This window comes from Puma concolor, chromosome B1 (assembly GCF_028749965.1).
Source record: "Puma concolor isolate L17-30 chromosome B1, mPumCon1.1.hap2, whole genome shotgun sequence".
Classification (NCBI taxonomy): domain Eukaryota; kingdom Metazoa; phylum Chordata; class Mammalia; order Carnivora; family Felidae; genus Puma; species Puma concolor.
The window spans coordinates 47,038,577-47,051,768 of record NC_141670.1 but is presented as its reverse complement, the minus strand read 5'-3'; the positions used below and the strand labels follow the sequence as shown (position 1 = coordinate 47,051,768).

At 42.3% G+C, this 13,192-nt stretch overlaps 1 protein-coding gene across 12 annotated transcripts in view; it reads left to right on the top strand.

Annotated features, from left to right (window-relative positions):
* Window positions 1–13,192, top strand: part of UNC5D (unc-5 netrin receptor D) — a 568,239-nt gene that overhangs the window by 458,847 nt on the left and 96,200 nt on the right. For 8 of the 12 annotated variants that reach the window (XM_086703728.1, XM_086703726.1, XM_086703732.1 and 5 more), the window contains one exon: window positions 6,934–6,966. The exons of the other annotated variants lie outside the window; for them this stretch is intronic. In XM_086703728.1, coding sequence (XP_086559854.1) covers window positions 6,934–6,966 — 33 coding nt within the window. The remainder of the gene's footprint in view (window positions 1–6,933; window positions 6,967–13,192) is intronic. 12 annotated transcript variants of the gene reach the window in all.

Here is a 13,192-nt window from a genome sequence, read left to right as displayed (position 1 = left end):
ATTTTCCTTGGAGCAGAGTTAGAAACATTGCATTTTTATCACTTTGAGACCAATTTCTGATGAAGTCTTTGTGGACCCGTTCTTAAAAGTGTTTGCAGTGACCCAAGAGCATAGTTTACTCTGTTAATCTATCAGAGAAAGAAACCAACACATAAAGAACCAGTGAGAATGGATAGAACTTTGTAATAGAGATGGTATGAATTCTAGAAATTCAAATGATTTAGCTCAAAAATGAAATATGCAAATGTTCCTTGTGAATGTTGAGACACTGACTTGTCTCAGTTTAGGATATGCAAAGGACATTCCTATAGAGAGACCTTGGATTTGAAAGGGGGGATCTTCTATCTCCTGATGCACACTAATCATGTTGTGACTGAGGGGCAATTCTGGAAAGTCATTGTCATCAGAAGTGACACCCATAAGTTCCCTGTTGTAGTAACTGCCTGACTTTCCCTAATTAACATGATGGGACAAGGGTGGGAGGGATTCATGAGGAACCAAGAATTGAAGTAATGTGCATCGTAAATCCGCCCTCTGAAGAGTAATTTCTGAGCAGGAGCTTTGAAACGTGAACAAAAAGAAAAATACAATAAGGAAATTAAAAACTAAAGAGAGTAAAAACTGGAGGTGTGATATGTTTTATGCTCTTTGGGTTTTTCTGTGGGTTTGATCACTGGAAGCGTTTGAGAAACACAAGAGCTGGTGGTGATGTGTCTGTGGGTTCTACTGCCTAAAGGAACTTTCAGCACCAAGAGGAGAAGAGAATAGAATTCCCACTTGTCATCTTCAGGGTCTGCCTGACATATTCAATCACAGTGGTGTTGCCAATGCAAAGCAGGCCTTGTGTTTATCTAATTATCTGCCAGAGCTGATACAAAGCAGATTGGCCAGGCCCTGGGATTTCCTGCAGCCTTGGAGAGCATTCAGAGAGCATAACACTGGTCCTTAATTATTTCTAGTTATGAGGGAAAGGGAAAGCAGGAATTAATGAAACACATTGGTAATCAATAATGGCAATTTCTTTTCTACCAATCAGTAAATAATCAAGCAAATAACTTTTAATTTAATTTTTCCTGTTTTTTTCTTGCTGTGATTCTCTGGTTGCTGTGCCACTTATTCATGAGCTAATCATTTAAATATGATTTATATGTTAGGGACCCATAACTGACACTGATTAAAAAGTATGAAATAAATCAAATGAACAGTTCTGAAGTAATACATTTGAAAACAAAATCCACATTGTATATAGTTTTAAGGAACCCCTAGCACAGTGAGCTCTATGAATTCATGACCCTGAGATCAAGTCTCATGCTCTACCAACTAAGCCAGCCAGGCACCTCCTCCCCAACATCGTATTGTAGTGACTATAAGTAAGATAAACTATCCAGAGAGGTGAGACATTCCTGTGAACCAAGTCAGGACCAAAAAGTTCATGAAGGAGTCAGAAAGTTGTATATGCCTTGGAAACAGGATATCTTTATATAGGAGGGAGAAGGGCATCCCATGGAAGGCAATATGGTGGGCAACGGCACTGAGGTGAGCCTGAAGAATTCAGGGATCAATCAAACTAGAGCTTGGATTTGTGTTGAGGTGCTACAGAAACTAAGTCATTTTTGACATGATGGGACAGTTCCTAGAAGACTGGAAAGGCAGGCAGAGCAGTTGGCTGTGACTTGCAGGCAATGTGGAATCATCGTAGACCCTCCTGTGTGCTGATGCTAGAGAATGATTTCAATGAATAAAAGAATAGAGAATGGGCAAGAAAGAAGACTGACTATTCTACCGACTTCAGAATCCGCTCTTAAATACTTTAAGATTACAAAGAATATGGAGAGTCAAAACAATCAACACATATCTTTTTTCTTGGGCAAGGGAGGATGATGAAAAGGATTTCAAAGCATAGGACCTATGAAGGAAATAGTAATAAAAATGGTCTTTGGAGATGAAAACATGGGACATGACTGGTTTAGTGAAATTAAAGAATGGTAATAATCACTAACTATAGTGACATATGTAAATTACTGCCTTGGAGGAGAGTTGCTGTCTGGGCTCATTGTCCTGGTGGGTATTTAGTCATACTGAGTGGGCTCTCTGCCTGAATTAAAAAAAAAAAAAAAAAAAAAAAAAAAAAGGGACATAGACTCTGGTATCAAACATACCTGTGTAGTCTTTAAAAGGCATAGGAGCGGATTTCAGATAATCACCCACAGGTTTTGAGGAACAGTCTCTTGCCCGGTCTGTGAGTTGGAGTTGAAACCATCTGTCCTCATGTCCAATGTCTCCTCAGGCCTGCTCTCTTTACAACCCTAGGGTATGGGCTAGGCTATACGTAGCTGGCCACACTTGTTTCCTAGCAGAGAAAGGATAAGGGTGGGTGTGGGTGGGAAGGGAGGGGTACAGCTATAAATAGCTTCTAAGAACAATGGATACCATGGAAATGCTTTGGGAGCATCTCCTATAACAAAGGAAGCAAGAGAAGTAGAGATGAGAAAGAAATGAATCATGTCCAAAAATGAAAATATAGATTGTCCTTTTTCACTTTTTCTTGTATATAAATATGTATACTTCTATAAACACACACACACGGCACAAAGGCAGATTGCAAAACAATATATAAAAGACTACTCCATGTCTTTATAGTAAAAGTGATCAATTAGTATTGATCTCCCATAGTTTTCCTGCAAATATATATGTATATACATATGCATGCATAAATCTTAAGGGGGAAAAAGCCTGCACTTTGTATATATAACTTAATATTAATGATAGTTATCTCTTGGTGTGGAATTATGGGTTGGGTTTTTTTTTGTGTGTGTGTGTATACACACACACACACATTTATTATTTATTTGGATACACTGTATAGCGACTGTGTAAATATTAAAAAAGGATTTTTAAAGAAAACATGACAATTTAAGATATACTTCTGCATTTTTCACTTGCAAATACACACAATCATTATAAGACTGAATTATAATGACATCAATTTCCATTTACCCAGAAGGTACCTCTCGGTGCATAAGTTAGACCTTAGGCAAATTAGTGATTCTCCCAAACTACAACTCAGCTGCCACTCGCTCAAAATTATATTTCTCTGCCTGCAAGATACAGAAGGGATACTTCTGGGTCCATGTGTATACTACAGCTACCCCAGAGCTTCTCAGGGAGGCAATGACTAACAGAAGTTGGGTACATACAGCCCCAGATTTGTGGCCAGGAAGTGGTGTGCACTCGGTAATCACAAAAACACAGATCCCAGTTAGTCATAAGGTCTTGGACTGGGGCCCAGGTATGGGTATTTGTTTAAAAAGCTCCCCAGGTGATTCTAATGTGCAGCCAACATCAAGAACCATGGCCCTAATGGATTAATTTACTAAGGGGTTATTTGAATATAGCCTTCGAGAGAGGTAAAACAAAAGCAGACAGGATGTGGTTGACCAGGGCCAAGGGAATGCATGGCCCTAGGCCTTGTGAAAATATGATTTTGCAGACAGAATAAAAGAACATGGAGTGTGGGGATGGGCAGTTCTTTCAAAAGGTAGTGAATGGTGAATGGGTAGCCCTCTCCCTCAAGTTCACGGTAGAATAATCTCTGATCAGATATTTCAAACTGGGGAAAATGTTTAATGGTAGCAACTTGTTGTCAGGATACTGGTATCTCACAAAATCCGGCAGAACCCAATTTTGATGCTGATGCCAGGGTACTGAAGTTCTCTTGGCACCAGAGGCTTCCAGACTTTTCCATTAGAGAATACACACTGACCCACTAGACCTCAGCATAACAAATCCCACAGTAGAGCAGTGGCCCTTTGAATCATTTTACTCTGCTTTGGGAACTCATTCCACATGGATTTCTGTGGAACTTCTTCGGTTGTTTTCTGTAGATTTATAGTGGGCCAAAGCTAGGGACCCCGCAGGGATCAATCTTCTGGTCATTGCCTTTCTTTTTTCCTACCAGGAAACTGATAGGTTTCATAAAGCAGAGACTAAGGAGTTGGACACAAGTTTCTTAACTCCCTTCAAGTACTCCTGAAATTCACTACTATTTCTGATTTGGAGATATGACTTGCCTCCCTGTACTGGCATAAAGGGTCATGTTTTTACTCTGAACCAGTGATAATGTTGATTTTATTCATAGTGTGTTGAAATTATATTATTTATTGATATGGATCATGTGCTAACCCTAAGCTATTGGCTGGGTATTTATCATGTTTAATCTCAGTAGCAATGTTCAAGGATGGTATTATTCCCATCGTACTGTGGCGGACACTGTGGTCACACAGAGGGAATGAAGACCATTCAGGATTGAAATCCTGTTCTAATGCTGAGTGTCTACACTAATTCCACTATGCCATTGCCAATAATGACACCAGACCTGAGTCACAGGGGGAAATGCCCCACCTCTCCTGCCTTATGAGCCCTTGTGGCCTGAGTGTTTCTCATTACCCTAGTTAGCCCTGGCTTTTCTCTTTTCTTTGATACTTTTAGATAGAGCAAGCTGGGGAAGAGCAGAGAGAGAGAGGGAGAGAGAGAGAATCCCAAGCAGGCGCCACACTGTGAGCACAAAGCCCCATGCAGGGCTCAAACTCATGAACTATGAGATCATGACCTGAGCTGAAACCAGGAGTTGGAGGCTTAACTGACTGAGCCACCCAGGCGCCCAGCCCTGGCTTTTTAGCCCCATTCGCTCCTTGTTCCTTTAGAGCTGTACCTGGAAGAACTCTCACTCCAGTTTTTTTAATAGCCTGGCTGTTATTTAATTTATTTTCTGAGAAGTGGTTCTGTATCTCACCTGTTTTTAAAGGAGTTTCATTTTGCTACCCAACATAATCTTTGTTCCTGTGGTTTAGAAGGAAGAAAATGCTGTTAAACTCAGCCAGAGTCCTAAACAGATGTTCCGCATGTCCCTGTGTGTTGTGTTAGCAATGCATCACTTCCAGACGTCTCGGCCTGGCCTGCCGGCGTCCTGCGCCCATGCCAAATGCTTTCAGATAGCCTGCAATAAGCAAAACCCAAAGTCAGGTTAAAACCACCAAAGTCACTGGATGCTACTCCTTGAGTGCATTAGCATCTGGACTTGGGGAGGCGCCAACCTGCTCTCAGAAAAAGTAGCAGCACTGAATCTGTGCAGAAAGGGGGGGGTGCAGGTGTTGTCTGTTTTAAGACACCTGACTGTAAAAATCTGAATGCGATCGTGCCCACTTGAGCAAATAATTATCGTTTATGAAGATTTTTCATTTAAAGAGAGATTTGCCAGAAATCATCCTTTGCCAGTTAACTTTCTCCTTATAATGAGAAAAAAACAAAAATAGCGGTCCATTTGCAAGAGTGTGACCTACAACTTTGAAAAGCTACTTCCATAACAAATCAGACGGCAGGACACAAAAGGGCTGGGTTCAGTAAAGCACACCACAAAGGTTTTCTGTCAAAATTGGTATTAAGTGCAGGAGTGGGTTAGGGGGACACATATCTGGTAGAGGATTCAGAATATAGCTGGGTCTGTCTGCTTGGGAGGGGCTATGGTTTAGTCAGAGAGTATTTATGAAGTTCTCCAGTATATACCAGGCTGTATTTGATTCCGTGAAAAACATAATCCAAATTGACAGTGTTCCCCCCCCACCCCCACTTGGCTCGCCTTCAGGCCGGTGGAGGTAAGGGACCCTGCAAGGTGACCTCTCAGGGTCCCCTACCGTAGTGTGATTCTGTGAATGATGAGCAGCAGCCTCGAAGCTTGTCATCTGATCATGTTCCATCTAAGTCGGAAGTGGGGGACTGATTAAAGGGAGGTCACCCCATGCAAATCTTCTAGAATCTTGCATTGGTGACCAAAGCACAGTCTTCTCAGGTTTCTGTGTCATGGTGGCATTGTGTTGGCCTGGGACAGCCAGGAAATGGGGACTGGGAAGAAGAAAGACTATAGTCGAAGGCGAAGTTAGCCACAGGCACCAAGCCCCAGAGTGATTTACAAGGTTATTCAGTGATGGCAGACAGGACAGGAGAGAGTGGCTGGAGGGCAGTGGGGAGAAAGGATAAAAAGATCTCACCTGAGGGGCACCTGGGTGGCTCAGTCAGTTGAGCGTCTGGCTTTGGCTCAGGTCATGATCTCACGGTTTGTGAGTTCGAGCCCCGCATCAGGCTCTGTGCTGAGCCTGGAACCTGTTTCAGAATCTGTGTCTCCCTTTCTCTCTGCTCCTCCCCTGCTCGTGCTCTGTTTCTTTCTCTCTCTCTCAAAAATAAATAAACATTAAGAAAAATTAAAAAAAAAAATCTCACCTGAGCCTGAAATGTTTTTTTCTCTGTCCACTTCCTGTGCTTGCTGCTGTGATTACAGAATGACACTGTAATGAAGAGAGATCGTACAAATAGTAACATAACAGAGCAAGGAAGGAAAACGATTTATTAAAAGCCTCCAACAAGCTCATAATATTGCACCCATACTCCACAAGAATGGACAAATGGCGTGGTTCGGACCTTTTTATCCAGGCTATGATAACTGCTAAGCCAACGTAGGATCCCTTTAAATGTGTATTCACCAGCTCACTTTTCAATCATCACATACAGTGAAATAGCATCCCTTCCTTACCTGAGCAGTCTTCTGGCTGTAGAGAAACAAGGGGACATGTTGCCAGCTCAGTGCTCTCATCATGCTGATAAGAATCTAGCAAATGCAACAGAGAGAAACTCTAGTAAGCCTGAGGGGAAATTAAAAAAAAAAGAGAGAGAGAGAATGAAGCAATCACCCTAGAAAAATATTGCAAAGGAGAAAAATAAGAAATTAGAAAGGAAAGGAAAAATATGGACAACATAATCCATATTGTCTGCAAAAAACAGAGAAAATGTTTCTTGTATAGAGGTGGACATAAAGTGATATAGGAAATCTATCTGCTCCATGTAAATTTATTAAATGAAACTCTCTTTTTCTCTTTCTTTTAGATAAAAAACCTCTTCATGAAATAAAACCCCAAAGTAAGTTATTTTTCCTCTTGTGAATATAATTTATTCTCATATTTGCTGCCTTACTGTTGTATTTGTTTAGGAGCCAAAGAGAATGGGAGGTTGTAGGAAAAGACCCAGGGTTTTCAGGGCACCTCCTCCTTGGGTTTGGGTCACAGATCAGAGGTTGAAATCGAAAGGACATATACACACCCCTCCCTCAGAGTAGGAGTAAATCTCCCCTGTGATGCTGCCTGCCTCAAAGTCCATTTCTCTGCAAATGCCGTCTAGGATTCTTATTGCTGAGCAGATTGGTAGCATTAAAGTTAATAAATATTTGCCAGTACAAGCTTTCATGAGAGCAGCCTTGGGCAAGAGCCGAGACTGACTCCGAGCCTCTGCACCTAGGAGGAGACGGGGGCGCCTAACACGCAACCGAGAAATCCATGGCAACTTGGTAGGTTAGAAACCAGGATTCTACAGTGAAATCAGCAGAAACTGAAAATGTTGGTGGCCGTGCCAGTTTGAGCTCCCCACACGCAGGCTTGGTTCCCGGGAAGGCCCGCCTTTGCATTATCTCTATCTTACACATCCAGTAGATTTGGGCATAACAGCACAGTGAGAATGGTTAGCATCTCGGCATTTGACCCTAAGGTTTTCAGTCATGGCTGAACTTTAGAGCCACCCGGAGGCCTTTTAAAAACCCCAGGTCTCAGGCTGTACCCCCAGACCAATGGAATCAGAATTGGGGTGGGTTAGAATCCCTATATTTTTGTTTAGGATTTTAAAACTTTAATGCATAGTTCAATATGTAGGATTTTTTTTTTCTTTTTCTTTTTCCTTGAAGTATATATGATTATGTTCGTTTGGGGGTATACAACATAGTAATTCAACTTTTATGTACATTAGGAAATGATCACCATGATTAAATCTAGTTACCGTCTATCACCATACATAGTTATGACAATATTATTGATGATATTCTTTATGCTGTACTTTATATCCTGTGACTTATTTATTTTATAACTGGAAGTTTGTGCCTCTTAATCCACTTCACCTATTTTGCCCATTCCCCACCCCTCTGGCAACCACCAGCTTGTTCTCTGTATTTATAAGTCTGTTTCTGTTTTATCTGTTCATTTGTTTTGTTTTTTTAGATTCCATGTATAAGGGTAGGAATGCTTATTTTTAAAAGATCCTCAGACTCCAATGTGCAGCTTGGGTTGAGAGTAACTATCTTAGAAAAATATTTCTCAAAAAGCAGATCAGCAACCGTGTGCATCGGAATCTTGGGGTTTGGTGGGAGCTTTTAAATATACCCCATCTCAGAATAGGACAAATGAATTCGAATCCTCGGCATACGGGGTGGGGGGGGAGGGGATGGCGGGGCAGGGATGTGCCTGAGAATCTACATTTTCATATGTTCCCCAAATGATTCTGAAGCTCTCAGAAGTATGTACAGCATCCTAGGGAAACCTCCAGAAAGAAGGGCCTCAGCAACACAGCTCTTAGCAATAGAAGAGTTACTGAGCTGCCCGGTTGGTTTATCAATAAGCTTGTAGAAGGTGTCCTGGCCGGTTATCTCCCATTTTCGTATAAAATGAATGACTTTTGATCTTTTAAATCCTAGGGTATTATAATTCAGATAGCTTGGGAGAGCTAATAGTTTTTATTAGCTAACTTCTTGGAAGGAATTAAGGATTCCTTCTTGTGAGGTTAGATGGAAATAGGAGCTTTGGGACCGGGGTCAGGAGACATGAAGAAAGATCCAGGAAAGCCATTGTTCATACTTTGTTATGTTGCTTCAGGCAGGCTTGAGATACAACAATGCCGTTACCTGCAGAGTCTGAGAACTTTGCAGAACACCCAAAAACAAATATCCTTTTTTTTTTTCCCTGAGGTCCACTGCCCATAAAGTCATTATTGGTACTTAGCTAGTGGTCCGCTGACCTCTTGCATGCCTGATTTTGAATTCAGAGAGGTTGGAGGTGGGGAAACCTGGTTGTAGATGTATGTGTATGTGTGTACGTTGAGGGAGGGAGGAAGCAATCGGGTTGGTGAATATTTGGTGTGTGCCTCTGTCCAGATCTCAGGGTGAGAGCTGGAGTAAATAGACCCCCAGCTGCCTCCCAGTGACATAGCCAAGCCACCCACTGATCCTCACGTATGGCACCAGCAAGATCATGAGTACCCATGTCGTGGCCACCGTGAGAGTTACTTAGAAATGTGTTTTTTAAAAATTAATTTCATGCTTAGTTTGTGAGTCCTGTGCCATTCTAATTTGGTTACATCTGTACTTCCAGCCATAAACCCCACACTAGCTATTTCTAGCCCTCAGGGACTCCTGAATTAGTTTTTGCTTGGGGTTCTCGCTCATGAACACCATGCTTAATTGCTGGATACTGCCACGGAATCACTTAAACTGTTTTAATTTGTGATTTCCTAAAAATAAAACCTGAACAGAATCAATGTGATTGCAAAAGGCTCCCAGAGGAGTCCAGCCGGGGTTCTGTAAAATGCATGGTTAGGAGTGCGTTATACAAATTCAGGCTGCGGTTGTTCAGTGAAAGAGGGGCTTAGTTTAAGACTACATGAATCATCACTGATGCAAAATCAAAGTCAATTATGAAGATAATTGAGAAACAACCTGTTCCTGTATATAGCTGTGCACATGATTCTCCACAAGGCCTGGTGGATAGAAAACATCACCCAGAGCCTCGCACGTGGTCCTCCGTGAACGGGTGGGCGAAGGAGCGAGCTTTGAGTTGCAGGAAGGTGTAAGGAGAAAGTGAAGTCTTAGGATAACTGCTGGCAAGTCATAATGACAAACTGGGGGAAATATGTGCACCGCATAGCTCATGAAAGCACTTATTGTAAATGAGATAATTTAATCAATTATGTTTCCTAATGTACTAAACCGAATGTTTCATTTTCTGCTTCTGCACATCTTAAATTATCTTCAGGTGCTTTATGAGATTTAATCATAGTTAATAGAAACTTCATTACCATCAAATGTGCTTTCAATAAATGTTGTGTAACAATGTCAGGAGGTGCAGTAAAATATAGTAGGTTCTGAATGGCAAACACGCACCCCCAGAGTCAGACTGAAAAACGGTTGCGTTCAGACAATGGGGCTCCTTGGAGGCTTGGGGCCGCGGCTTTCCGAGAGGCAGCGGCTTCCTGAGGAGTGACTCATTCAGCACGTTCACCTTAGGGATGAAAAGGATTTCTCTGTCCCCAAAAGAAGTAACCCAGGACCACACACACAGCCTTCTCTTCATCTCCTTCCCGTATAGTTGTTTTGCACCGGGTGCCGATGCACGCACGCTAAGCACAAACCCAGCGAACACTTGCAGAGTCAGCCATTTCCAGGACGGCTCCAGATGAGTGTCTCCCAATTACTTGAATCTTAACTGTTTCAGAATTGAATCTCTCCTTCTCCGCCCCTGTCCTTAATCCTGTCCTGCTTCCCATCTTCTCTAGTTCGCTCAGTACCTCACCATCTCTTCACTTTGTCCACGTGCAAAACTTGGACACGTTTTCCTTTCTCCTACTCGTTACTCATTAAGTCCTTACAGTCTGTTATTCCATCCAAACAGAGTTCATGTTCATCACCAACTCTCCGTTTTCACACTGCCCCTCTCTGTCCCTCCATTCACTCAACAGCTGTTGACTGAGCACTTACCATGCTGTAGGAAGCAGTTGTAGAGAAGCGGCCCTGAGAGGGACAGGTACAGATTCTGCTTCCACAGAGCATACAGTTTGAGTAGAGATGGATGGATGTAGGCAAACCAGAAAACATATAGTGCTAATGGTCAGTGTTGTGAAGAGAAATAAAGCAGGGTGAGACACTCCAGTGGGGCTGAAGGGAACGTTGCTTTTTTGGTAGAAGGTGTTCAGAGCAGATCTCTGTATTAAAATTGCATTTAAGAAGAGACCTCGGGGGGCACCTGGGTGGCTGGGTGGCTGGGTCGGTTGAGCATCTGACTCTTGGTTTCAGCTCAGGCCATGATCTCACCGTTTGTGAGATCAAACCCCACGTCCGGCTTCTCCCTGACAGCCAGAGGAGCCTTCTTGGGATTCTCACTCTCCCTCTCTCTCTCTGCTCCTCCCCTGCCCGTGCACGCTCTCTCTTAAAATAAATAAACTTAAAAAAAAAAAAAAAAGAGGAGACCTAGAAAAAAAAAAAAAAAACAGAAAAGACAAACAAACATTCTGGATGTCTGGGGAGAGAGCGTTCCAGACAAAGGGAACACCAGATGAAAAGGCTGTGAGATGTGAACGTGCTTGGAATGTCTGAGGAACAGCAGGCAGGACACCTGGAGCAGAGTGGCAGAGGGAAAGGTCCTAATAGTTAAGACCAGAGAAGTGGGATGAGAGAGGAAACTGCCACACGGATTATAGGCCGTTGTCATGACTCTGACCTTTACTCTGAACCCCTCTGAGGATTTTTTGTCATAGTGACATGACTTAGTATTTTCAAGGATAAATTCTACCTGCTGTGTTGAGTATAAATATATAGGGGATCAGAGCGGAAGCAAGACCTGTTACAGTGATGCATTGTAACAGTAATCAGTAAGAGTAATCTAGGCTATTACAATACCTAGGCTCTTCCAGTAGCAAAGTCCAAGATGATTGTGGCTTGGGGTAGACACAGGGCATTAGATATTGTAAAAATGGGTCATCTTGGCATATCTATTGAAGGCAGAAAAGATTTTTTGATGGGTTGGATATTGAGCATGAGAGAAAGAAAGGTATCAGGCATGATTTCCAAAGTTTGGCTTTGCAGCTAGAAAGATGGTGTTGCCATTGCTGATCCAGAGAGAATGTGGTATAGCAAATCTACACAGGGGATCAGGAGTTCAGCGTTCCTGACACTAACTTTGAGATACCTATTAAACATCTAAATGGAGAGGTTGAGCAGGCAGTGGAATTATAGGAGTCTGGAGGTCAGAGTCCTGGCTGGTGACATAAATCTGGGGCTTGTCAGTGTCCAGATGATATTTAAAGCCGTTAGGTTGAAAAAGATCCCCGGATAATGAGCGTGTATGGAGAAGGGACGATAGCGGACGACTGAGCCCTGAAGGGCATCAACATTTGGATGCAGAGGAGGTCAGAAGTCACTGCAGAGAAGACAGAAAAGTTACAGCCAGCATAGTAAGAGAAAAACTAAAAGAAAATGGTGTCCCAGAAGAAAATTTAAAAAGTTGAGGCCGTCTGCATTCCTAATTAGGATTTCTGCAGTTGCCTCCCTGTTTCTAGTCTTGCCCTACACCAATTTATCTGATCTTTCTAAACATGGATTCTAGTCATACCACCTGCAATATTTAAAGCTCTTCAATTGCTTGGGGGCACCTGGGTGGCTCAATCGGTTAAGCATCCGACTCTTGACTTCAGCTTAAGTCATGATCTCACGGTTTGTGAGTTCCAGCCCTCGTAAGGCTCTCCACTGACGGTGCAGAGCCTGCTTGGGATTTTGTCTCCCTCACTCTCTGTCCCTCTTCTGCTTGCTCTCTCTCAAACTAAATTAAAAAAAAAATAAACTTAAAAAAAAAAAAAAACAACTCTTCATTTGCTCACCAGTATTTATAAAATAAAGTCCAAGGTACTGAATATGTATATGATCTGGTCTCAACTTTCTTTTCTTAATCCTATCAGCTTCTGTCAGTTTAATCATTAGGTAAATTCCTGCCTGCCTGCTCTCCAGTTCCTGTCTTCTGCAGTCAAATAAAGCTTCTGAGCTTTCAGAATACCCTCTGCCCATTTTGGCATATAGTGCCTATTACTTATACATTCTGTTACTTCTCCCTGAAAACTCTTTTTCTCCACCGAATCCTTGTTAGACGCATTCTTCCTTCCAATTTCAGCTTGCGTTTTACTTCCTCTGCAAGGCCTTCCCCCCACCAAGGCTGCATTGGTGACTCCTGAAATGTACCCAGGATCAAAGTATTTCCCTAATTCTGTGCTATATTTTCATTGCCCTTGTACTGGTCTGGATTCCCTTTCTTATAGACACCATCTCTGCCTGTAGGCAGACAGTATAGAGTCTTACTTACTCTTCCATCTGTAGCATTAACCACTGGCCTAGTATTAGATGCTCAAAAACCACTTGAGTTAATGCCTTACATCCTCCTGAAAACTCCTCACTGGGCCTTTTACTGTTCAGGTGAAAATAAAGTCTTTGCTTCTAAATATTTATTTTTACTCATTCATATGCTGGCTGTTTATTATGCAGTTCTATATAAATAGTCTTGTCCCA